Source organism: Phalacrocorax carbo, chromosome 15 (genome assembly GCF_963921805.1).
Source record: "Phalacrocorax carbo chromosome 15, bPhaCar2.1, whole genome shotgun sequence".
In the NCBI taxonomy this organism is placed as follows: domain Eukaryota; kingdom Metazoa; phylum Chordata; class Aves; order Suliformes; family Phalacrocoracidae; genus Phalacrocorax; species Phalacrocorax carbo.
The window spans coordinates 7973423-7998100 of NC_087527.1; the positions used below are offsets into that span (position 1 = coordinate 7973423).

The 24678-nt window shown below is 51.0% G+C and overlaps 3 protein-coding genes across 9 annotated transcripts in view; 2 read left to right on the forward strand and 1 right to left on the reverse strand.

Moving 5' to 3' along the window:
• GIT2 (GIT ArfGAP 2) overlaps positions 1-11416 on the forward strand; it is a 34554-nt gene extending 23138 nt beyond the window's left edge. For 5 of the 7 annotated variants that reach the window (XM_064465929.1, XM_064465925.1, XM_064465928.1 and 2 more), the window contains 4 exons: positions 2203-2285; positions 2400-2582; positions 7680-7743; positions 8625-11416. In XM_064465929.1, coding sequence (XP_064321999.1) covers positions 2203-2285; positions 2400-2582; positions 7680-7743; positions 8625-8837 — 543 coding nt within the window. In that variant the 3' untranslated portion in view covers positions 8838-11416. Of the gene's footprint in view, positions 1-2202; positions 2286-2399; positions 2583-4335; positions 4462-7679; positions 7744-8624 lie in introns of all 7 variants that reach the window. The other 2 variants (XR_010375264.1, XM_064465931.1) reach the window with 2 other exon arrangements.
• A 267-nt stretch (positions 11417-11683) lies between these two features.
• On the reverse strand, positions 11684-19147 carry TCHP (trichoplein keratin filament binding). The gene is made up of 12 exons (XM_064465938.1): positions 18831-19147; positions 18550-18748; positions 17718-17774; positions 17092-17160; positions 16095-16268; positions 15492-15604; positions 15115-15181; positions 14659-14828; positions 13586-13667; positions 13180-13365; positions 12945-13088; positions 11684-12281 (listed from the first exon to the last, which is right to left on the reverse strand). Exons 1-12 carry the CDS (start codon positions 19046-19048, stop codon positions 12249-12251), a joined length of 1512 nt encoding a protein of 503 aa, XP_064322008.1. The 5' UTR covers positions 19049-19147; the 3' UTR covers positions 11684-12248.
• A 1630-nt stretch (positions 19148-20777) lies between these two features.
• Positions 20778-23608, forward strand: GLTP (glycolipid transfer protein). Its single transcript, XM_064465939.1, has 5 exons — positions 20778-20972; positions 21890-21951; positions 22246-22379; positions 22722-22872; positions 23229-23608. Exons 1-5 carry the CDS (start codon positions 20870-20872, stop codon positions 23409-23411), a joined length of 633 nt encoding a protein of 210 aa, XP_064322009.1. The 5' UTR covers positions 20778-20869; the 3' UTR covers positions 23412-23608.
• Positions 23609-24678: the final 1070 nt, after the last annotated feature.

Below are 24678 nucleotides of genomic sequence, written 5' to 3' on the forward strand. Positions count from 1 at the left end.
GGAGTTAAGAATTGTTGGTTTTAACATTAGATGAGTGCTTAACAAATGTAATGGATCTTAAGCAATGAAAACTAATTCCTAGTCACATTTTAGGTCTCTCCTCGAGGTAAAACTATTACTTCCTAAGTGTATGGATCAGGGATGCAAACTGAAGGTGTGCCCTACAGTCTAATGCTTGAGATGCCCTCGTCTTGACTTCAGAGCTTCTGTAAAGCTCCAAGGCAGGCTCTTCAATGGAGATTGCGAAGGACCCTATTACATGAGCAGTGTCTGTGACTAAGGCAGGAGCTGTTGCAGAGGCTGATGCATATGTAGAGTGAGACTGACATGGTGTACTTGCAAATGGACAAACTGTAGTAGGCACTTCTGATGGGCTTTGCAATTTTTAAGACTAGAGTAGGCGGATGTGTGGTGTTCCTGGGGCCTCGCTGAGGATGGGAGTGTGCCTCAGGGGCTTCAAACTACAAATTCATGAGAACTGTAGAGATCAGCCTGACAGTATGTATTCATAGCATAAACCTCCAGAGTCTCCAGAGTTGTATTGCCTGGCATAAAATATCCAAGGAGGCTACAGGTCATAGAAGGGAGCCTAGCTCTCTCTGAACCACATTTGGTTCAGCCTCCAACTCTGTCTTTGGCCTTCCGTCTGCCACTCTGTTTGGCCTCACATTCTTTGCATGCCTCCGAATCTAGGTTCAGCCTCCTACTCTGTGGTGGGCCACCATTCTGAGTTCAGAGTCACATGCTCAGTTCAGCCTCCGCTCCATGGTGTACATCCCACTCTGGCCTCTCACTTAGCTGTGGGCCTTCACTCTGGGTCGGGCCTCTGCTGTGGATTTGGCCTCCAAGCTTATTCTGGTATCATAAAATCATAGAATGGTTTGGGTTGGAAGGGACCGTAAAGATCATCTAGTTCCAACCCCTTGCCACAGTCAGGTACACCTTCCACTAGACCAGGTTGCTCAAGCCCCATCTAACCAGGCCTTGTATCACATTCTTCATTCATTCTTTACTCTGGGTTCAGACTCCTGGTTGGATCAGCCTCCAGCTTGATCAGCAATGGGCCTTCTACACTCAGTCTGGCCTCCACTTTCTGTGTCCTTACAGTGCTCGGTCAGCCTCCACTTCCTTCTGTGACTACAATGCTCACTCTGGTGTTCGTTTCCTTGTGTGCCTCCTGCCCTTGTTTCAGCCTCCACTTTGGAATTGACCTACCCTTCTCCTTTTGACACAGATTCTTCAGTGGCCCTCTGCTCATGTGGCTGCAACTCTTACTTATTTGGCCTCCTAACCTTGTTTTGGTTGCCAATCTGCAGTGGGCCTCACACCCCCGTTCCAGCCTTCAATCTGCAATGGGCCTTAACTGTCCTCATTTTGGCCTCCAATCTGCAATGGCCTCCAAGTCTCATCGGTTCAACTTCCTACATGCCTTTTGGTCTTCCACCCATGGTTTGGCCTCCGGTCCACCATTGGCCTCCCACCATCATTTCAGTCTCCTGTCTTTATTTTGGCTTTCCTGTTGCAACGACCCTCACTTTGGTCTCCCATTCTGTGGTGGGCTTCCCATGCCTGTGTCAGCCTCTGCTTTGTGGTCAGACCCCCATTCTTGATTTGGCCTCCACTCTATCACAGGTGTCTAATGCTCAGTCCAGCCTCCTACTCTGTCATGGGCCTTCTACACTTGGTTCGGCCTCGCACCCTGTGCTGGGCCTCCGTTCTTGTTTAAGCCTCCCATGCTTGGTTTGGTTTCCACTCTGTGTTCGGCCTCCCACACTGTGTCTGGCCTTCAGTCTGCCATGGACCTCTGGCTCTTGGTCTGGCCTCTTTCTCCCTGGTGGTCCTGCCCTCTCCATGTGGCCTCACCTCCCCTCTGGGCCTCCCTCTCCAAGCCCATGTGGCAGTTTCAGCGGCAGGGGAAGGATGTGGTGCTGTGGCCATCTGTCCTGCCCCGCTGGGTGCTGGGGCAAAGCCCTTGCTTCGGGTCTGGTGGGGCCGTGCCGCGCCAGCAGCACCCATGTCCTCTGGTACAAGCTGGCAGCAGGAGCCTGGCACAGGGTGAGGGGCACACAGGGCTCCAGGGCAGTGGCTGGTGCAGGGGCTGTTGTGCTAAAGAGCAAGCCCGTGTGCACAGGACGTGGTGCTGGCACAGCTCGGGGCTCTTCTTTTCTGCACAACACTGAAATAAATCTGTATTTGTTGCAGGCCTCAAAGCTGGAGAAGCAGAGCAGCGTGTCTGAGAGTGACTACGATAACCCTACCACCCCTCTGGAGCTGGAGGAGACGGGGTAGGTGCTGTGACGCAGAGCTGATGGCACAGCTCCGCACGGTCGGAGGGTAGGGAGCTGAGTGAGCAGCCGGTTCTGTCCCGCAGGGCCCACCTCTGCTTCGTTACTTTGCAGGTCAGGCAGGAAGGGCCGGCAGAGGAGTGTCATTTGGCAGGGGGAAGGCTCCATCCCTGAAGACATCGACACAGCCCCCAGCTCCAGTTTGCCCAGTACGGAAGACGTGATTCGGAAAACTGAGCAGATCACTAAGAATATTCAGGAGTTGCTGCGAGCAGCACAAGAGAACAAGCATGATAGGTGAGGTGTGAATGCCGGAAAAGCTCTGGAGTTTGTGAGGAAACGAAGAAAGTTCTTTGGGTGTTTGCAAAAGTGCAGCCACCGCCACTTGTGTGAATGCTGGAGATGCTGATTTCACACCTACAAAACATGTAGGTCTGTGATGTTCCCTGGTGCACTGGACCTGGTGCCGCGGGGTGAGTGGGGATGAGTGACCAGCGCAGGAGGTGGGCACACACGCTCCCGTCCAAAAGGCCGGTGCAGCCCCCTGCGAGTGGGCTCTGGCTGCAGTGCTGCCCGCTGCCTGCCTGCCCTGCCCTGCCCACAGCTGGCACAGGGACGGGGAGCGCTGGGGAGCGAAGCACTGGGGAAGTCCTCCTGCAAAATGAGTGTTGTTTTAGTTATAAATCAAATTTGTTGCAGAGAACTTGGCCTAAGTTTCTCTTGGATCTTCAGACCCATGTGGCCTTAGGTAAGGACACCCCACAGAAGTGTGATAGTAACACCAAGTCTTGTTTCAGGGAAAAATTGTGAAGGCAGGGAGAATTTGGCTCTCCTACTGAAGTATTAGTACAGATAATGTACCAGCAAAAGCTGTTTTGAACTATTGGGTTTAGGCACAGACGTAGCTGGGTAAGCAGGAGACTATTCACCTGTACCTCAGGTAGCACACAGCTTCAGCTCCCTCGGGTAACTCCTGGCCCAACTGAACAATTAATTTTCAGAATAGCTGTGGCAAGTAAAAGTGATACTGCCCTTGACTGATCGTCAGGTGGTGCTCCTGCACAGCTCCTGTAGGAGACTGTAAATAAGGGTTACACCTTCCCAGGCATGAACACATTGTAGGCTGGAACAGCTTTGGTCTCCAGAAGATCTGCACTTGCAGACTGGCCGGTCTTACATTTTGCCTCCCGTCCCTAGTTCTGTGCGGGTCTGTGCCTCTGAGAAGCTGCTGGCGGTTTATGTTAAGCCCTCGCTTCCTGCCTTGCTGAGAGAAGTGTACAACAATGGGGCCACTTCTGTTCTGTGTTTTTTCCTTCTTGTAGTTTTCTATTTTTAGAAGGGACAGCGTGCGGCCTCTCCTTCTCTCTTTGAATGGCGAGTTCTAACGTGTTTGTGCTGAGCTTGCTGCCCTTGTCCGTAACCTTTTGCACTGCAATTCCTCGTTGCTTGTTTCTCACAGAGAAGCAACAGTTAAAAGAATCTTTAAATTAGTTTGGTTTTTATGTGTATCACAGTTTATGGTATTTGAATTACATTTTTTAAAAATCACTGAAAGAAACAATGCAGCATACCTAGCTTGCGCTGTTAATGTGAATACATTTTTAAACAACCTGTTATGTTCTTGTTTGGTTTTTTCCTCTTCTGTACCATGCATGCAGTGGGGTGCTTGCCAGTACTTAAATAAGTATAATTTTGCAAAATGCTGAACTGTGAAACTGCTGTTCTTTGTTTTCCTGTTCTCTGGCTTTGTCTCAGTGGGCTGAGAACTGCGCAGCCGGGGGCACTCAGGAGACAGAGTAGGCTCGTTCCACCATTCTCTTCTTGCAGTAGGGGTACGCTTCCTTAACAAAGTGAGATACTCAGGGATGTACAATACATCTTCCAAGCTAGTGCTGAGAACATTGCAAATAAAAATCACGCATTGCATAGATAATCAGAGTAATAAAATGCTGCAAGGATATAATCTATTAATAAAACACTGTCTTCCTTTTTTTTTTTTTTCTTTCTTGCTTTCTTCCATTTCTTCTCCTGTGCTCAACTGGCCGAGTAGACCATTAGAGCGTGCGGGCACGCTCAAGCTCAGACATAGCCTCGGCTGCTTCAGCTCGCTGGTTCCCTGGGCTGAGAGAGCTCCCCTGCAGCCTCTGACCATCCAGCAGCCCGGTCCTGCCTCCTGGTACTCTGGCCTCTGTCCCTGCCTCCCAGGCACAGTGTCCTTTCTCCTTGTCTCTGCTGCCTCCTTCCCTCACACGCCATTGGCACAGGGGTCGTTGAAGGCTATGCATGAAATGCTTCGATGATAAAGGAACTGCAGATCGCTAGTACAGAGAGTTGCAAACCTGTGATATTACCCGTTCAAGTCGAAGCTCCCTGTATTGATGTAATGAGGAACAGAATCACAGCCTGGAACTCTGTCTCTAGGGTAAAAGATTCTCCTGTCTCTGTCCTGCTTATTGTCCATCAAGATAAATGATGACAACTGACAGTGCAACATGCGGTTGCTGCTTCTGTGCACTGCTGCAAAAGTAGCAGAAGTTTCACAGTCCCCAAGATGCAACATTTGCACCTGACAGCTCAGGCCCTCGGCTGTTTATACAGCTGGCGTGCCAAATGAGGTCATTTGTATCTTGACTCAGTGAAGAAAGACGTGTTTATATAGTATCTTCCAAACTGACCAAAATATTGTTTATTAATGCCTAAAATAAAAATGACATTTAAGAGAGATGTTCTTTAAAACGGAATTTCCCAAATTCTCACCCCAGGTATTATTGACAGTGATGAATATCAGGATTGGAGGAAGAGGTAACCACAAGTTACTGCTCATGATGGATTGTTTTTTCCAGACTGTCACTACCTGAATATCCTCCTGATGTCTTACTGGAATGTGTGTAAACCCAACAAATGTGTCAGCTTATTCTGTGAGCTTACAGGGAGTGTTTAGACTAGAAAGCCATTCCTCCGAGACACACTGAAACCTTTGCAGCTCATCTAGAGAGCATATTATGAAATATGTGTCGTTAATCTTGGTCTCTTTCATTCAAGTAATTCTTGGTGCTTTCTCTGCTTATTAGTGGAGGGTTTAATTAGCAAAGTGGCTTTTTCATGAGGGAAGGTTCTGCTCAGTGTGTCTTGAAGGGGGCAAATGAATTGTTAATAGCAGAATGGGAGTTACAGTGGACTTGGAAGTCTTTTCTCCACTTCTAGTTTATTTGGAAGAACTCGTGTGGTTTGAGACATATGGAAATACTCCTTTTTAAAGCAATTTTCCTGCATTGCCAAAATGACCCCAGTGTGTTGCTTCTTTCTCAGTGCATTTGCAAGTGACCTATTTTTGCACCTTTGGTGTTGCAAGATGACTGCATAAATTATAACTGGGGGGGTGGGTTTTTGTTGACATTTTTTGCTTGAAAAGGCAATGATCTTTCCTAACTACAGATGCTGAATATTTTTCTTGAATGCTGTTGCTTTGTGATTTTGAGATTCTCTTGCTTTAGATTGAATCATGTTAACTAACTTAGTCTGAAATTGAGACTTTTGAACCATAAAACCAAGTCTTTTGAGATTAGACTTTTGACAGACCACACTAACGCAGCACTTCACAGCAGCTTACGGTAAATAGTTTTCAGATCTAGTTTGAACAGACCAATTTTCATCTGATATATAAGTCAGAAGTGAAATCTGTGAGGACTAATGAAACCTGCATTTGTTTTATTAGCTAACTCAGCAGAATTACTGAATATTTAGCCAGTTACTCACGCTGTGAAAGTAGTTGGTAGTTTGGAGATGCATGTATCTGTAAGCTGCTATATGAGAATTGTGCGTTGTCTGTTTACTGTGTATAAATTCATCCGAGAAGGTATCTTGGTGTTCTTAAGTTACCTTCATGTGATGTTTTACCCTTAGTTAAACTTTACCAAAAGAGCAAGGTATGAATTCTGTACTGGAAGTTTGGCGTTCCCCATTCTCAGTAGGTGTCTAACCTTCCAGTCTGTTAAACAGAAAAGGGGAAATATGTGCATGGTGCTGCACTCCTGGCTTCAGCTGATAATGACCTCATGCAGGGATGGAAATACACCTTGATTCCGAGATTTATCCTCAGCGTGCATCCCTGCAACAAGCTAAAGCTTCCAGCCCGGCTGCTGACCCAGAGCGGCGTGTGTGTGTTAGGTCACTCGGAGTTTAGCTGAGAACTGATGGGTTAAATGCTTACGGAGGTCAGACTTCAGTCTTGCTGCCAAGTGTTTCGAATACAGATTTTTGAGTTTACTGTATTTTGGTAATTTAGGTACAAAGTGGTGGTTTTTTAAAGGCTTCTACTTTGTAACTTATACATGGAAAAGAGCAGCAAGAAAATTGCATTGCTTCAGAGGTGTAGACAAGAGTGTCCTATAAATAGCAACACTTGGCTGTTAAATTGTTTTTAAGAGTTTGGATGGCCAGAAATCAACTCTGAAACATAATATCAATTGAAACACCTTTGTGGGTTGTTTTTTTCTTAACTTTTCTTCAGAGATTACTGGATATTTTTAGCTTCTTAGATCCTTAGCAGTTTGAAAACGTTTCCTTTAGTAGCCTGGTTTTACAGTCTCTTGGCTTCTGCAGAAAAATCTCTTTCAAAACAAATGGATAGAGATTTCCCTGAAATGGCAGTAAGCTAAACTTACTCAGATCCCACATACAAAGTGTTTTTTTTTAATCTGCTTTTGATTGTCAACACTGTACTGAAGAAAAAAAGCACCTCTCTATCACCGGATTTTGTTTAAATATTTTCAAGCTGCAGAATTGAATTTACTTTGCGCCTGACTTACATGAACCAGTTTGCTTGGGCATGCTCTGCCACGCGTAACAGTGTGTTGATTGCGCATACACCCAACGCAAGGAGCCAAGCAATTTTCTGTAAAATCTGGAGACGAATTCTAACATGTGAATAGCTGGGGGGGAATTAGGAAACATAATTTGTGAATTAACGTGCAGTTCATATTCATAGACATGTTTCCATAATTGCGTATGAATTGAGACTTTTTCTGACACCGTTTGTTGTAATAGGTGTGGACGACAGTTATTCCTTCAAACAAACTTTGATTGAAGAATAATGAAAACTTAAGAAATGATTTTGTACTACTGGTTTAAGTTCTGGCTTCTTCTGAAGTCGCATAGTTACATACAAACTCGTGCTGCAGCATGCTGGGGAGTGATGAGGCGACACCAGAAGTCACCATATTGTGTGTTGCCCTACCTGCTTCAGTTACCTTCAGTGCAGCCTACAAAGATATTTTTAGATAATATATGGGGGTTTTGTTACTCAGTTGTTTTCGAATAATAGCCACTGACAAGTGAAATTGAAGAGGAAGGGGAGTCTTTGCATAATGAATAATACCTTGCATCTTTTTGCAGCTATATACCATGCTCCGAGAGAATACATGTGGCAGTAACGGAAATGGCAGCCTTGTTCCCAAAAGTAAGTACCTTTCAGCATTTAAATGCTTTTGGCCTCGTTCCTTCTTAGTAGATTTTCCTTCAGTAAATGAAAACCAAAAGCCGAAGGTAGGGAGAAATGACGAGGTGTTTTTGTCAAATCTTGCATCTTTGTGTTTATTAGTGTGCCAATTGGGAAGGGCTGCTTTGTGAATCCAGGCCTCTAATTTTAGTCTTGAACTTCAAACTCTAAATTGCATGCTGTTCCTCCAAAACTGGAGGCTACTTGCATCTAGCTTGAAGAGTCATGTGGTTATACAGGAATTTTGCTAGACTCGTCCCCCTCAAGATTCTAGCTGAATGCCGTTGCCTGGATTTCTTACTTGCAAGTATGTTTAGATCTGTTACCCATCTACCAAAGCAATCTGTTTCTTTCCAGCAAATTTTAGGGAGGGAAATCTCTGTGATTAAGTTTTTGTAAAGTCTTACCTACCTCTGTAAAACTGCAAGGAAAATCTAATGCTGTTGAGCGTACCTGAACGGATTGTCTTATACACGCTGTACCCTGATGGCAGCCAGGACGTGGGCCGGGTAGCAGTAAACGGGTGCTAGAAAAGTTGTATGAGTAACTTCCTAAATGAGAGCATGAAGCCATATTCCCTGCGTGCTGCCTGGCAGTGGTTTGAAATGTCCCTGAGATGAGAGGAGAAATTCCAGGAAGCTTTTTCATCCATCCCTACCCCACATCTCCACAGCGATGTCTTACATCTCCTACAGCGCAGAGAAGTCTGTGCAGAAAGCGGGGCCCTAGCAGCGGCAGTTTCGTATTGAAGAACACTTGTGAACCACTACCAGCTAATGTAAAAGCGATCCTAAAATGGTCTTGTTGTTCTGTCACGTTCAACTTCTACTTTCCTTTTCCAGAAACCCAAATCTGAACTGGTAAGGACTTCTTTGCGTCTGCTGACATCTAGTGCCTACAGACTCCAATCCGAGTGCAAAAAAACCCTTCCCGTGGAGACGTGCCCTACGACAGACATCCAGCTGGTCACACAGCAAGTTATCCAGTGCGCCTACGACATCGCCAAGGCTGCTAAACAGCTGGTTACCATCACAACCAAAGAGAACAACAACTGAGTCACACTTGGCTTTTTACTCTGGTTTTTTAAAGGTTGAATTTCAAATATAGGTGTGGAACTATTCCCATTTTTATGAGAAAAACTAAAGGGGCAAGAAACTTTTTTTTTAAAACTCAGTATTATTTTTGCATGTTTTCTAACAATTTTATGATTAATTTAACCCACTGCCTTATTTTGTGCCTGTGTTGCCAGTTTAGTTACAGATCATAGCATGTTGCGTGTAGCTGTTGAGCTGTTATCACGTACCAGCGTTGTATCAAGCTCTTGCTAGGTGTTTCTCTGGGGCCACGTTCTCCTTTCAGATACTGCTTGCAACCCCCCCCCCCAAGTCAGCTGTGCGCATCAGAGGGCAGAATCTTGCCTCTGCTCTGTCCGTCCTGGAGCCTCGCGTGCCGTGATGCCGCTGACTGCGACCCCGCAGCGGAACGGGCTCTGAAGGCTCCAGGACAGTAACTGCTACCCAGCAGGGAGAAGGAGGTTGTAGTCCTGATCATGGAGTACGAGCCGAATATTACCTGTTCCCATATCAACTGTTGTGCAATAATGTTTTTAGTCTGCTAAAACGATAGTAGTTGTGGGCATCCGAGCTTATTACATGTAACTATCCATGGTCTTTGTCACTTTACCTGTTTTGGAAGGAATTTGAAACTTTAGTAGTTACTTCTTTTAGTTGTCACTATGCCATTAATATATGTTTGTTGCTTTAGGGCATTAGTGGTTAAAATATTATCCTTAGTTTCTGATTTTATAATTCGTTCTTAAGTTTCCTACAGGATTTTACCGTCTTCTTCAAGGCACCATCTTGTTTGCAGCAGCATTGCTCAGTAATGCAAGACGCAATTTTGCTAAAGATTTCTGTGATAGTTAAACAAAAAAGGAAGTTAAAAGAGTGCCAGTGCAAAAGCAGCTGCGTCTGCCATAGCGTGTAACCTCTGTACCTCAACATATCTGAATGTGAAAAGATTTCTGATATCCAGGAAGTTTTATGCGAATCATTCAAAATGTTACAACTTACCTATGGAGTAACCCAAGCCAGGCTGCCTGTTCGAAAGGTAGGTGGGTGACAAATGTCAGCGTGTGTTTTAGGTTTTTTCATTCAAAACAGTTCATGGAACTATGTCAGTCCATACTTTCAAAAATGAGGTCTTTGGGAAACTAAATTCCATGGTGGAGGGGGGGATCACTAATTCCTGCGATGCGGAAGCGTGTTGTCATTTCGGGGATTGGCCGCGGCACTTCAGCTGGCTGCCGCGTAAAGCGATCTTTTAGTTACGAGCAAAGTTACGGAACTGCAGCGGCTGTCACGTGGCGGCAGTTGATGTGAAGATTGAGATGGTTTTCACAGAAACATTTGAGTCAGAAACGGCTTTCTGCTGTTCCACAACCAGGCCTGCAGTCTGCCAAAACCACAAACTCTTCAAGGCTTTCTGGCAAAAAACCTGCCATATTTAGGTGAACTGAAGTTCAGTGGTTGGTTCCTTCTCAAATCATACCATGTTTATATGTATATATAAACACTGAGTGCCATAACACTGTTGGATTCTGGTATGTTGTAATTAGCTCCTTTTTTTAAAGTAGTGCAAGCTTGAAGGAGGGAAGGAGTGGAGGGAGTAGATGACAACCCAGTAAATTAATGTTCTTCATTGTGGGGTTTTCTATTTCCTTTCTGCACTTCTGATTCCCAGGACTGTCTCTAAACTCACGGGAATGCGGACAGGCTGGGATTAGAACTGCAAAAGGCATTTGCAAAACCTACTTCAAAATCATGCTACTGGCAATTAACTACATTGATGGTCTTCTAGGAACTTTTCCTTAAAATTGGCATCATTGAAAGGCAGCGGATGGTATTTTTAAATCTCTCAGGACGCCATTATATGCTTTCCTTTAACATATCTTACCTGATTTCCAAAGCAGGTTAACACTGAGTTATGCTGTAAGTTATCAGTTGTTTAAACTTGCCTCTGTTCCAAAAAAAAAGGATGTTTTAATAACTGCAAGCCCTTGTTGCAGCCACGCTAACGCCAGATTCTCTAAAATCAACCGTTTGCTTGTTGGAAGGCGTAGCTATCAAGGCATGGCCAACCCGGAACGGACAGCCCCTTCTGTCACTTGAATCAGCGTTTCTGGTCCGTTCCCCCATCTCCAAGCAAACGCTTGTTCCAGGCTGGGCATGGCCCCCCTGCACCACCGCTCCCGAACCACCGTGACTGTCACGCAAGACAACAGGCCATTTTCTGATGTCCTCGGTAACAGAAGGGGTCTGAGCACGGGCTGATGTGCTGCGTCAGCTCCTTTCACAAACGAGTGGAGTGGGTCAAAACAATGGTGGAACTAAATAGCAGTATGTACATCAGCCCTCAAATCATACTGCACTGTGGGGCAGGAGTTGTAGTACCTGGAGTAACAATGGTGGGTTTTTTATGACTAGGTCTCCTCTTTCTTCACAAAATGCTGCATAGGAACGTAAAATTTTTTTTGCCTTTCTCCAAAACTTGTATTTATCTGTGTCATTCTGTCTGTACAATATTTTGACTTAATCTTTTGTTTACTGTATTACTATAAAATGCTAAAACCCTTTCAGTGTGCAGAGTTATCTGGGGTTATGTGACTGCTGGTTCCCTAAAGAAAAGATCTGGAAAAGGTTCCTATAGTTGAGTAAAGCCTGCGGTGCCGAAGCAGCACCTGTCTCTGTACCAGCCCTGTGACAGCTCCTCAGGCCGGGCTCTGAGCGTGCCACAGCAGCTGCAGGCGCCTGTGCTAATAGCAAGGAGTCAAGTGCAATAACCACCCCTCCCCTCCTGTGGCAGCAGTTTGCTTGCGTAAAGAAACAAACGGTTGTTCACGTTGCTGTTATTCATTATTTTATGAAATGAGTTCAATGAATGAAGTCTTCAGTACCTCCTGGAGAGGAACTGGGCATGTTAACAGTTACTGCCACAGCACACGTTATCTTATGGCTTTGCAATGTGTTAAGAATTAACTCCGAAAAGCCAGCTGGGCCTAGAGGCAGGTCCTGCTTCTCGGCGGCGGGAGCCTGGCATGGCATGGGTTACGGTCCCCGTTCCAGGGCAGGACAGAGTCTGTGACAGTTCGGATCGAAAGGGCCTGTTTATTTGCTGTCTTGCCCCAGTGTCGCACATGCTAAAATGCATCATCACAACTCCGAAGCACGGAGAAAGTGAAGCAGTTCAGTCCGCCAAGGGCACCTGTGCCTCCGCCTTCTGGAAGCCGGTAGGAATTTGCTCGCGTTCAGCTGGGCTGCAGCTAAGTATTTTCAGAAGTCTACTGCGCCGAGTCTCAGTGTCACTGTAGGCTGCCAGAGCCACCCTTATTTCAGGGGTTCCTTCAGAGTTCTCTTTCTGTAGTCTGCAACTGCATTTAGTGCTCGTTCCTCGGGTGCAAAGAGCCTTCAGGTCCACGCTGCTTTCGGGTAACTGTGGAGCTAATGGTGCCAAAACAAAGATTGTAACTACTTCATGGGCTCTAGAATTAACCTTCCGCCTGTGTGCTATTCAGCCTGCAAAGAAGGGACTGCGGAGGGTACAGCGTATCCTCCGAGAAAAAGCATCAGTAGTGTCTGAAAGCTGATACCTGAAGGCAGTAGCACCTTCTTCCAGCTTTCTCTGGCTTTAGCAGCTACTGTCCAACAAATGACAGAGGTGAGTTACTCTGCCGAGTAGCTCATAGATTAGTATGAAAAATACGAGCTGCTGGACATGCGGTTACTCAAAGTCAGCTTAGTTTTAAGAGCTAGGCAAAGCACAATGGAAGAGGGAAGGACGCTGAGCAGCCGAGATGTGCTGTACCGACTGCATTAATGCAGCTGGCAATGCTGAGAATTAGAACATTTGAGGCAGTAGCAACAAGTCTGCCTCAAAAATGATTTAAAAATTGGGACCTAAAGCATCTGTATCAGCAAAAGAAAAACAATTTCTAAGAAAGAACTATAGACCTCTGTTAGAGACAGCGCCAGGAGCAGGCCCAGCCTTCTGCCAGCTAAGGTGCAGACCAGAGCAGTGACGGTTGCGCGATGCAGTCGCCTCCCCGCTGGGCTCGCCTGTCAGGGTGCGTGTACGCCCAGGCCTCCCCGCACCGCGGTACCTACCCTGCTGCGATACCCCTGCTCGGCCACGCGCCTGGTCTCCTGCCGCACCAGCTCCTGGCAGCGCTGCCGCGCTGATCTCTCCTCTTCCTCCTCCTCCCTCTGGCACTGCTGCTCCTCCTGTTCTAGCAAGTGGCGCTCTGTCAGCTGGGCACGGAGAAGACAGAGCTGTTACGGTGAGATCGGACGGACTGGGCGCCTCCAGCAGTGGGGTGTGTATCTGGAAAGCATGCTGTACCTGCGCCTCCAGCTCCTGCCTGCGGGCCGTCCTCAGTTCCTCCTCCTGCTCCTTCTCTTGCCTAGCCCGCTCTTTCGCCTCTTCGAGTTCTTTAATCAGCTGCTCTCGATACTTTATAGACTCTTCTTGGGCTTGCCTGTTTAACTCCATCTTCTCTTGGATCTGGCGCTGCCTGCTTGCAAGGACCTTTGTGAAGTAAGAGGATTAAGGGAGAAGGTAAGTCAAGCGAGGGGCCAGTTTTGGAAGCAGAACTGGGGAAATCTCAGTACAGGCAGTTACACAGTTCTCAGAAAATGTATCGGACAAGCAGAAAAATTCTGCCCTGGGTGTTGAAGGCTGTAACCCTCTGGAGGCTGGAGTGTCAGAGCCAAACCAGGAGAGACACCTCATCAAAGAAGGTCATCACCTCATTCATCAGGCGATCCCTGGCCGCCTTCTCTCTTTCCCACTCCTCTTCCCTCTTCTCCCACATTTTTCTAGCTTCTTCTCTAAAAGAGAGAGGAATAATTATCTCTGAGGGTACTACTTGCAGTCAAAAAAACCCTATATACCCCATGGGCATAGACGAGCTACTCTGTGCTTTAGAGAAGCGCTTGCGTTTTTCTCTTCACGTTTGTTGCCAGGTGTGCCCACCCCACCCGTGCCTATGCCAGAGAGCCCCTCTGCTTTCCCTGTTACTGCGCAGCAGGAGGTAATGCGCTGAAGGAAACGCTGGCCTGTAGCAGGACTTCTTGGATGTACTAATCTGCACCAGGCACAGGAAGGCCTCGGGAGGAAGCGTGCCTCTACCAAGGTTACTACTTCACACGGGACGCGAGTAGTTAAGGGCATTGCGGGAAAAGCTGAAGACATCTTCCCTCTGCAACAAAACCTTCACCGAAATAAATTTGTGTCCTGTCACCAGTGAAGATGCATTCTGAGCTGGGAAGAGCGTAAGCTGAATCTGAACAAGGAACCTGAGGCTGCTCTCATCTGCAAGCTCCGAGGTACAAAAAGAAACAATATGCCAATTTTTGGAGTCACTGAGACTAAAACCCTCCACATCAGTACCGCAGAATCACTGAAAGTTGGTCACAAAGTACTTAGAGCTAAAAGGTAATTCTTGCTGTCTCTGTGTCACTACCTTCTTTTGTTATTAAAGCTGCTGCATTAGAGCTAATGTAATAGAAATTATGGACTAGGTGTTGAGCCAAAGTAACTGAAAAACAGCTGCAGGTTTTGATTCTGTCCTGGCAGAAAAGCTTTGGGTCGGTCTGTACTGGCACGCTGACCACCTAGCATGGTATTAGCACACGGACTGAAGGGGCAGAGCTCACTTCTACTGCAGCGCTTCTAGAACTGCAAGGCCAAGCAGGCACCCCTTTCTAACGTCCGCTTTCAAAGCCTATTTAACAAACACGAATGTTGCTCTGCCAACCAGGCAGGCACATTCAGCACATGCGGTCTCTTTAGACGACGTTCAAAGGTGGGCAGACTCACCTAAAAATAGTCTGCAGCTCTGCCTCCCTCTCCTTTTCTAACTGGAGCTGTTCCTCAATGACACGTTTCATCCAGGCAACGTCTGCAACAGCTCGTTCTTGTCGTGCAGACTGGCGGCGCTGATCCTCATCTTTTGCAAGGAGGGCTAATAAGATTTGCCTGTCTATCTCCTTGACAAAAACCACAAGATTAACAATGATCCAACAGGCTCCCAGCCCATGTGCAGGGCTACTCTAAACAAGTTATTGGTGACGTAGTGTCAAGGGTGTGCTCAGGAAGACACTGTCTGCTGGCTTCCCCATGATCTTTTTGCTCCAGCCCTGTTCACAAGCTGGAAGGGGCTTCCAACTAATTATCTGTAGGCATCAGAGGTGGACGCGTAAACAAAACACAAAGAACAAGTTTCTTCAGCACACAGTATCTATAACATATGAATCATGGGGTACTTTCTCTTACCAGTTCCTCTTGTATCTGCTGGGCTCGTCTCCTTAGCTGGGCATTGCACTGATGCCTCAAAAAGCGACTGAAGGAGAAAAAAAAACATTCACACTGATGCTAAAGCCCTGTGTGATTGTACACCAGCACTCGAGAAGCTATATCTACAATGTAACTTAGAGGCAACAGAGGTACCTGCTACTGCTACCATAGGCAAAAAGAAGTAATGGCACCAATGCGTTTGCTCTCTGGCTGTTCTGGGCGCTTCCATCAAAACCCACACACTTACAACCCACCGCTGCTATCTGAAGTAGCTCCTTGTGCCGCAGCTACTACTGCGGACATAGGAACAGGTCCTATCCAAGCCCTGCTGAAACAGGCTACACGCAATCTCGTACCCAAGTTCCTTCTTCTTCCGGTGCTCTTCCATTTGTTTCCTTTCTTCTTCCAAGTTCTCCAGCTCCCACTGCTGCTTTAATAAATTTTCTTGTTCTTTTTTCAGCTTTGTTGCCTAAAAGGAAAAAACCAACCACTAAGAAAGAGTACATCAGAAAGCTAGGTCATCCCAGAGAGAGCGTTTGTACCGGAGTTTGTACCCTGTTCTCTCCTCTGCAACCAATCAAAATCCTCATTGCAGCAAATATTCCATATTAATTTAATTTGTGGCTCACAGCTCAAGAGACACTGTGAGAAGCCCCAGCAGAAAAAGCCTTTGACCTGAACCTGTCACACTTAAAAGTTCCTACAAATCTTTTTCTCACCTGGTGCCGCACCAAAGGGTGCTCACATTTCAAGAGGAGAAAACAAAAGCTACCACAATGCAGTTACTATGCCAGCATTCATGGGAGAGGTCTACCTTACCAACAGAAATTAGGTCACAACTAACTTTATTCCAGATTTAATCTATTGGAAACCTGGAGGGAAGAGGCCAGATCAGTGTTGCTGTACTTCCAAGTGAAACAATGAATTTCCTTCTCAAATGAGGAGAAACCAAAGATTACCTTAGTCTCCTGTAATTTCAGTTCTTCTATTTGTTGAAGCAATGTCTCTGCTTGTTCCTTCTCTTCCAGCTGACGCTTCTCTTCCTCTTGTCTCATTCTTTCCAGCGCTTCCCTTTGTGCAATTTCATATTCATTTTCATGATGTTTTCTCTCTTCAAGTTCAGTTGCTTCTTGCTTTCCGAACCAAAAGAAAGCACAGCATTTAAGGTTAGGCTAACACAAAGAAATAGCCTCCGGCTCAAGAAATCCACAAATCAAACCTCCTGCAAGCTGACACATACTGGGAAAATATGGAACAAAATACACTAGGAAGGAACACAAGTACAAAGCAAAACTACCTGCTGATCACTGCCTGAAAATGGTTATCAGCCTATACACACTCTTCGCAGGACCCTGCACAGGTGGTCTTAAAGATACACTCAGTTTTTCCTATTACAACATAGACTATTGTTTTAGTTAACTCTGAAATCCGTATTTGAAGGCCTTTATTATTCTCTCACATCAAAATCACTGCATTCCCATATCTAGTATGTGCATATTAAAACACTGAGCTCTTGCAGCTTTGCCCTGGCTCTGCTCTGCAGTTTGCTGTTTGTTAGACGAGCACCCAGTGCCACACCGAATCCTGCAACAGACCCACTCAGCAGAGAACACTGGATTTTCCAGGAGACAGAGAGCGTGGACTTAGACAGGAACGGTGGCTCTTTATTAGAAGCATCCCTCCTGTTAGCAGCTCCTGTGGTTCTGCAGACACCAGAACACCCCACTGCCGTGGGAACGAGCACGGTGACCTCAGTCGCTATTTGGTTCAAGACTGGTGTGAGAAAAACAAACAAACAGCCAACTCCCACTCCCTCCACATCTGAGCCGTGTCTGTACAGGAAGGCAAGCTGTCTGCCAGGCAGGTCAAAAGGCACATAGCACCACATCTCCACCTGCTCACGTGTTTCAGGAGTCTGCCCTAGTGACCAGTAACACCAGGGCTACCCCAGCGTACCTTGGCTTTTTGCATTAGCTGATCACCCCAAGCCTCTACTGCGTGCTTCCTGTGCAGCTCTGACTCCACCTGCAAATGACAACAGATGCCATTAGTGCCAGTGGCTCTCCCGTCCCCCAGGATCTAGACAGACTCTCTAGAGCTCCTCCCAGCCCAGCCAGAGCCCTGAAGTCCCAGCAGGATCTGCTCCTGCAGAGGTGGGCTCGTCTGTGTGTCCTCGGTGCCCAGCAGGTCACAAGCTGAGGGTCAATGTCATGTGCCAGCTCTGCGAAACACTACAGTGACACTGAAACCAGAACTGTGGCAGCTAGAGCAGCAGGTCGGTGGAATAAAGAATAAGGAAGCACCAAGGACAATGCAGGTACAGCTTTAAAAAGGACCTGAGATATTTACATCACAGCAGTGAAAATCTCCTCTCAGTGTCAGAACAGATTCCTGACTGTTTTTGAAAAATACCAGTTTTGAGGGAGACTTCTTACACAGTTAAGCCATTTCCTTTTTTGCCTTTTGCTTATCAGAACTCAGGACAATTGCTGTGATTCAAGATGAATGACAACTGTAGATGTATGATAACTTTTGAGTTAAAAACTGGTTTAATAAATGCACTAAAAAGAAAGTAACATCACCTCCCGAAGCTCAGCATTGTTTTTCTTCCAGTGCTCACACAGCAGCCGCTCAGCAACCTGGAAACACAAGAGCTGGATTATGTCAGAGTACAGAAGAACTCGAGATCTCGAGTACTGTGCGCAGGTTTGGGTGCCACAGTATCCTTTATATTAAGGATACAAAGCTACTAGAGAGTGTCTAGAGGAGAGCCACGAAGTTGGTGAAGGGTTTAAAGGGGAAGCTGTATGAGGAGCAGATGAAGTAATTTGTTTTTTTCAGCCTGGAGGAGGCCGAGGGCGGCCCTCATCGCGCTCTGCAGCTCCCTCCCAAGGGGAGGAGAAGGGGCAGGCGCTGGTCTCTTCTCTCCTCTCTGGAGACCAACGCCAGGGCCCGAGGGAACGGCAGGGAGAAGGGCCAGGGGAGGGTTAGGCTGGGCATTAGAAGGTCCTTCCCCCAGAGGGTGGTGGAGCCCTGGACAGGCTCCCCAGGGAGGCATCACGGCACCAGCCTGGTGATATTCCAGAAGCACTTGGACAAGGCCCTCAGAGCCACGGTGTGAATTTGGGGTGCCCTGTGCAGGGGCAGGAGCCGGACTCGATGGTCCTTGCGGGTCCCTTCCAGCTCAGGGCATTCTATAGACTCTAACCCTCCCAAGGCAGCCATTAGCTGAGCGCACCAAGTGCTGAAAAACGCTCTGGGGGCACCTCTGTGGAGACCCCAGCAAGTGCAATTTGCACATCTAAAGCCAGGGCGCCGGCAGAGCCGTACGAGCGCTCCTCCGCCGAGCGCCGGCAGCGCCCAGGAACGGAGCCCGGGCTGCCGGGCCGCGGGAGGGCCCCGCCGCTCCCTCACCTGCCTCCTCCGCTCCTCCCGGCTGGCTCGCAGCTCCTCGCTCCGCTGCCGCGTCCCGACGGCCTCCGCCCCGCGGACCCGCCGCAGCTCCGCCGCCAGCGCCTCCCGCTCCTCGCCGAGCAGCCGCCGGAGCCGCGACCGTCGCTCCTCCAGCCGGGCCGCCGCCGCCTCCTCTGCCTCCCGCCGCGCCGCCGCCGTGCTGCGACACACCCGGGAGCGTCAGGGGGGAAACGGCCTCCCCTCCCGGTGCCCGGCCTCCCTCCCCCGGGCCCGGCCCGTACCGGGGCGGGAGGGCGCCCGGTGTGCTCCACCGCGCCTGCCTGGAGCAGCAAATGGCGGCCTCGGCGAAGGAGCGACTGGCCCGCTCCCACTGCTGCCGGCTGCGCGCCTCCAGCTCCCGCCGCCGCTCGGCAGCCCACCGCTCCGGGGCGCGGGCCCGGCCCCACGCCGCCCGCCGCAGCGCCATGGCCCGCCGCCCGGTACCGAGGGCCGGCTCCATGGCAACGCTCCCGGCCGCTACGGCCGCCGCCGAGGGACACGCCGGGCCCGGCTTCGCGGGAACGGAGGAGCGGCCGCTCCCCGCGGGCTCGCACCGGGCCGCCCCGCCCCGGGGGACCGCGTTCTGCCGCCCAGCTGGGCAAGGAGGCCACCAGCCCCCGGGCTTGTGTCAGCACTGGTGTGGCCAGCAGGAGCGGGGCAGGGATCGCACCCCGTGCTCGGCACTGGTGAGGCCGCGCCTCGAATGCTGGGTTCAGTTTTGGGCCCCTCAGTACAAGGACACTGAGGTGCTGGAGCGTGACCAGAGAAGGGCAACGGAGCTGGGGAAGGGTCTGGAGAGCAGGTCTGATGAGGAGCGGCTGAGGGAACTGGGGGTGTTTAGTCTGGAGAAGAGGAGCTGAGGGGAGACCTTATTGCTCTCAACAACTACCTGAAAGGAGGTTGTAGTGAGGTGGGGGCTGGTCTCTTCTCCCAAGTAACAAGTGATACGGTGAGAGGAAATGGCCTCAAGCTGCATCAGGGGAGGTTTAGAATGGATATTAGGGAAAATATATTTACTAAAAGAGCGGTCAGGCATTGGAACAGGCTGCCCAGAGAGGTGGTGGAGTCACCATCCATGGAGGTGTTCAAAAAATGTGTAGACGTGGTAGTTCAGGAAATGGTTTACGAGGCACGGTGGTGTTGGGTTGATGGTTGGACTTGATGACCCTAGAGGTCTTTTCCAACCTTTATGATTCTATGTTTCTGCCAGCCTTGGTGGCAACACCAGCCCAGCGTTACCTGCAGAAGCTTGTCCCGCACCAAGCCCCAACCAGGCCAGGCTCTGGCTGAGCTGGGATGTGCCAAGCACCTGGGGACGGGTCGTGGGCACCGCAGGCACCGGCTCGGCAGAGGCAGGAGGCAGCAGCCAGTGAACCCTGTGTGTTCTGCTGCTGGTGACATGCGGCTCCCAGCTGCGGCCTTCTGCCAACACCCTCTGCCTGAGCCAGGGATTGGTATCACCCCACGACCTGTTTTTCATGCTAAAACCACCAGATTTGGGGTCCTGCCACCAGTAAATACCCTTCCCAGTGCTGCAGCCCAGCCTCTCCCCGCTCCCATCCCCTCTCTCTATGCTGCCAGATCCCCGTGTCCCCCTGCGATGAGGTGAGCTCTGCCCGGACGGAGTTCGGTGTCACTTTCCACCCCCAGCCCTTTGCAGAGGTGTTTAAAATTAATCACTCCCTCATTAGGGTTTAGGCTGGGCTGTCGGCCAGGCACAGGCCAGGCCGTGCCAGGGCAGCGAGGGATGCGCTACCTGAACCATCTGCTCCCTATGAAAAATTGATGTCCTCTAAATAATTCAACAACGACCGGCCTGGAACGCGGCACCGGGGCCGGGGAGGAAGGGCCGGTGCGGGGCCCAGACGGTGTAAACACCCACGGCGGGGGATGCTCGGCTTTCCCCTCTGCACCAGGGTCCTGAGCAGGCCGGGGCCGAGCCGCGCTGCCCCCGGGCGGCAGCGGGGGATGAACCGGGGTGGGCTGAGCGGCGGTGGGACCGGCCAGCTGGCCTCCACCGGCAGCGGCCTGCCCTGGCTGCTGGGGCCGAGGGAGCTCTGAGGGCAGCGCGGCGCGGCCCCGCCCCGCCCCGCAGCGCTGTTCCTGCCCCCCAGCACCGCCCCGAGGCCCTATTGGCGGGCGGGGTGTGGGCGGTGCGCTGCCATTGGTCGGAGCGGCGTGGGCGGCAGCGCGGGGCCGGGCCGGGCGGCGGGGCCGGTTCCGGTACGGGGCCGGTACCGAGGCTGGCGCCGGTGCGGAGCGGGCGGTGCGGGGCCGGGCTATGGCGCTGCTGCTGGAGCATGAGTTCAAGCCGCTGCCGGCCGACAAGCAGATCGAGACGCTGCCCTTCCTGGAGGCCGTGGCGCACCTGCCGCCCTTCTTCGGTGAGCCCGTCCGCGGGGGTGGGAGCTACGGCAGGGCCCGGCCCGGCACCGGCGCCGCCGCTGCGCCCAGCCGTGGCCGTCTGCTGGCAGAGAGCCCTCGGGCCCCGCCGGGCGGGGAAGCCTCTCCCCGCTCCTAGGTGTCCCCCCCGCTCCGGCGTGCTCGCCTCTGGGGCTCCCCTAGTCTGGGTCGTGTTCACCCCGCCCCGGTCCTGGGCCCCCGGTAAGTGCTCACCCCCGGGCCCGGCTGATACCCTCCCCCGGTGCCTGGTGTCGGCCGGGGAAGCGGCCCCGTGGGGCCGGGGTTGCATCACGGTCCTGTCAAACCTGCCGAGCAGCCCCGTTGGGAAACGTCCCGCTGACCCCGGGGCCCCACGCCCCGGCAGAGCTGCCGCCGCCGCAGCGGGGCCCGGCCACCTTCCTTTAGCGCGCCCCGGCCGGAGGCATCGCTCGGGGCAGGCGCTGCCCGTGGGTCCCACCCGTGTCTGGGCCGGGGGTGTGTGCTGGCATGGCCGCCCTCGTGCCACGATGGCCTGCGCCGTCCTGCTGCCCTCCACAATGTCAGCCATTGTGTGACGGCTCGGTGGCAGGGCTCGGCTGGGCAGGCGTGGGGCTGCCTGCCTGGGGATGGGCACGGAGGGTCCTGAGTCCTTCTGGCTGCTCCAGACCATGGCATCTGGGCCGTGTCCTGGGGCCGGGGTTCCTGGCGGGGCCGGGGCAGGAGGCAGGGCTGTCCTGGAGGGTCAGCAGCCACTCGCCACGGCCATGCATGAAGCCTGAAGATCCACTCCCAGCCTCGCTGCCATGTGTCTCAGTGCCTTGGCTGTGGTTAAGGTGAAACCTGTTGGTTACGACTCAGGACTTTGTGGCATCTCCTGTGTCCCCTAATGACAAATTGTCCTTCCTCCGTGTTTCCACAGATTGCCTGGGGACTCCCATCGTCTACTCACCAGTCAAAGCAGACCTGACTGGAAATATCAAGGTAAGAAGGAATGCAGGAGGGCTCAGCGGGGGTGAGCCCCCAAGTAAAGAATCTGTGGGATTGGACAGGCAAGTCCCAGAGATGTTTAAAAAGGACTTTTCTTCCCATGGGGCTTTCGGGCTCAGCGGTGGCTCATCTCGGTGTGTCATTATTAATGAAGATCCCTGGTGAAAGCACTGTTCAGCAGTTGCAGTGCTCGCTCCAGACACCATGTTTCCCCATGCTGAGCACCAGCCCGCTGCCGCTCTGCCCAGCAGCTCCCAGGAGCAAACCCCCCCTTCTCTGCCCTCTCAGAAAATCCGGGCGGTTTACGACTCCAACCCCGCCAAGTTCAAAACGCTGCAGAACATCCTGGAGGTGGAGAAGGAGATGCACGGCTCGGCCTGGCCCAAGACAGGCGCGACACTGGCGCTGATGTGGTTGAAAAGGTGATTTATGCCGTCTGGGGCTGCTCCGGGCTGTGTCCCAGCACACGGGGAGTCCATTGAAGGCCAGCCGGAGGCTGCTGCGGGGAGCGTGGGTCCACCTGGTCCCTTCAGGCTGGGTCTGGCCGGGGCAGCATGGGGTGCTGTGTTTCAGGGAGCACAGCCCAGCGTGCTGGCTGCATAGGCAGGATCATCCAGGGGCAGGCATCAGCCCTGTGGGGAGGGTGTCCTGCTTGGGCCGTGGGTTTTTGGGGGGCCTGGATGCGCTGAGTTCAGGGGCTGCCTTGCTGGAGGCTGGGAAGCAGCATCCCCTTCCCCACCCCAACATCCCTCTTCTTCTCACAGGGGCCTGAAATTCATGCTGGTGTTGCTGCAGAGCATCTCTGATGGTGAGCGGGACGAGGAGCACCCGAACCTCATCCGAGTGAATGCCATGAAGGCTTACGAGATTGCACTGAAGAAATACCACGGCTGGATGCTGCAGAAGCTCTTCACGGTGAGCATTCATGTCTCTGCAGAGGAAAGCAGCCTTTCTTTAAGCCCAGCTGCTCCATTAGTTGCCCCGAGCAGCAATGTGTTTTAGGGGAATAAGGACTTGGAAACGTGGGAAGCTGCTGGTCTATTTTGAGCAGTATTTCCATGGGACCCTCTCTGCACGTCCCTGCTTCTCCAGGTGTCCAGCCAACATCCCCAAGGTTGTTCCTATGCACCTCCAAGCGCCCAAAGACCCTGCAGCGTCCTGAATGGGTCACTCAGAGGTGCATGGGAACGACCCAAACCGGGGTCCTGCATGTGGGATGGGGAGGACTTTGGGTTTGTGGGAGCCTCACAGCTTCTTCCCCTTTTTTATAGGGCTCGGTCTATGCTCTTCCGTACAAATCAGATTTGTTGAAGGCATTAGAGAAGGGTAAAGAAGTCAAAGAGGAGGAAAGCATAGAGAAGATTCATCAGTTCCTCTCAAGGGTCACCCCCATCCTGGATGCAATTTATGAGATGTACACAAAGATGAACGCCGAGCTGAGCTACAAAGCCTAACGCTCGCACGGGACTGGCAGGGCTTTAATAAGGTGTGACGGGTGCTACCTGCGTCTTAATCACTGAGGCAGCTGGGGCGGCTCCCGGCTGTCAGGGGACTTTCACTTTTGTCTAGGTCTGCAGTGGATAACCTGTTTTCTTAAGAAAAAAAAATTAATTTTCTATTGAGAATACAGCAATAAAACAATTGTACCCTGTGTCGTCGTAGGATTTCCCAAGCTTTTGTACTAAAGACGAAAAACAACTGCTTCTAATCCTAACCGCTGGGTTTACACCTACTGCGGGACGGGGAATGAAGCGTGGCTGGTGGCAGTGTCCTGCCGATACTGCCTTGGCTCTACCCTGACTCTTGGACTGCACTGCTGCACCCTCGGCTGCGCTGTGCCCGGCACCCACCGCATGCTGCTGAGAGCCTGATGCCGCTCACCCACCGAAGGGCGCCTGGGTAAGAAACTTCCCGAATTATGCCGGCAGTGCCCGCTGCAGAGGAGCTGATGCCTTCTGGGGTGAACCCAACTCCTCCAGCACCTGCGTGGGAGCAAGCCCCCTCCGCTGGGACGGCCGCGCCGGCTGGAGCCGGGGGACTGTCCTGACACGGTGTTTGTGGAAGCACACGTTGCCTTATTAACCGACTGCCTTACGGTGCTGCTGAGCCCCGCGCCGGCAGGGCAGAGAAGCAAAACTTAATAAACACTCATGGTAACCTCGGCCTGGGCGGCTGTTTCAGGGCTTGTTCCTGGTGGGGGGAGCTCTTTTGGGGAGGGTGTTTTAGGGTTGTTCCTTGGGCAGGCTGTTTCAGGGAGGGTGTTTTGGAGGGCTATGTCTGGGGGGGCTGTTTGTGGGAAAGTTTTCAGAGCTGTTTTGGGGAGCTTGTTTTGGGGAGGCTGTTTCCAGGATAGTTTTGGGGAGGCTGTTGCCAGGCTGTTCTTGGTGGGGGGCTGTTTCGGGGAGGGTGTTTTTGAGGACTGTTTTGGGGAGAGTGTTTTGAGGTTGTTCCTGGTGGGCTGTTTTGGGGAGGTTATTTTGGGACTTGTTTTTGGAGGGTGTTTTGGGGGGTTGTTCCTGGTGAGGGGCTGTTTTGTGGAGGGTGTTTCAGGGTTGTTCCTTGGGCAGGTTGTTGCAGGGAGCGTGTTTTGGGGCTTGTTCCTGTGGGGGCTTTTCTGGGGAGGGAGATTTGCAGGGCTTTTCTGGGTGGGCTTGTTTTTGGGAGAGTTTTTTGGGGCTGTTCCTTGTGGAGGCTGTTTCAGGGAGGTTGCTTTGGGGAGCT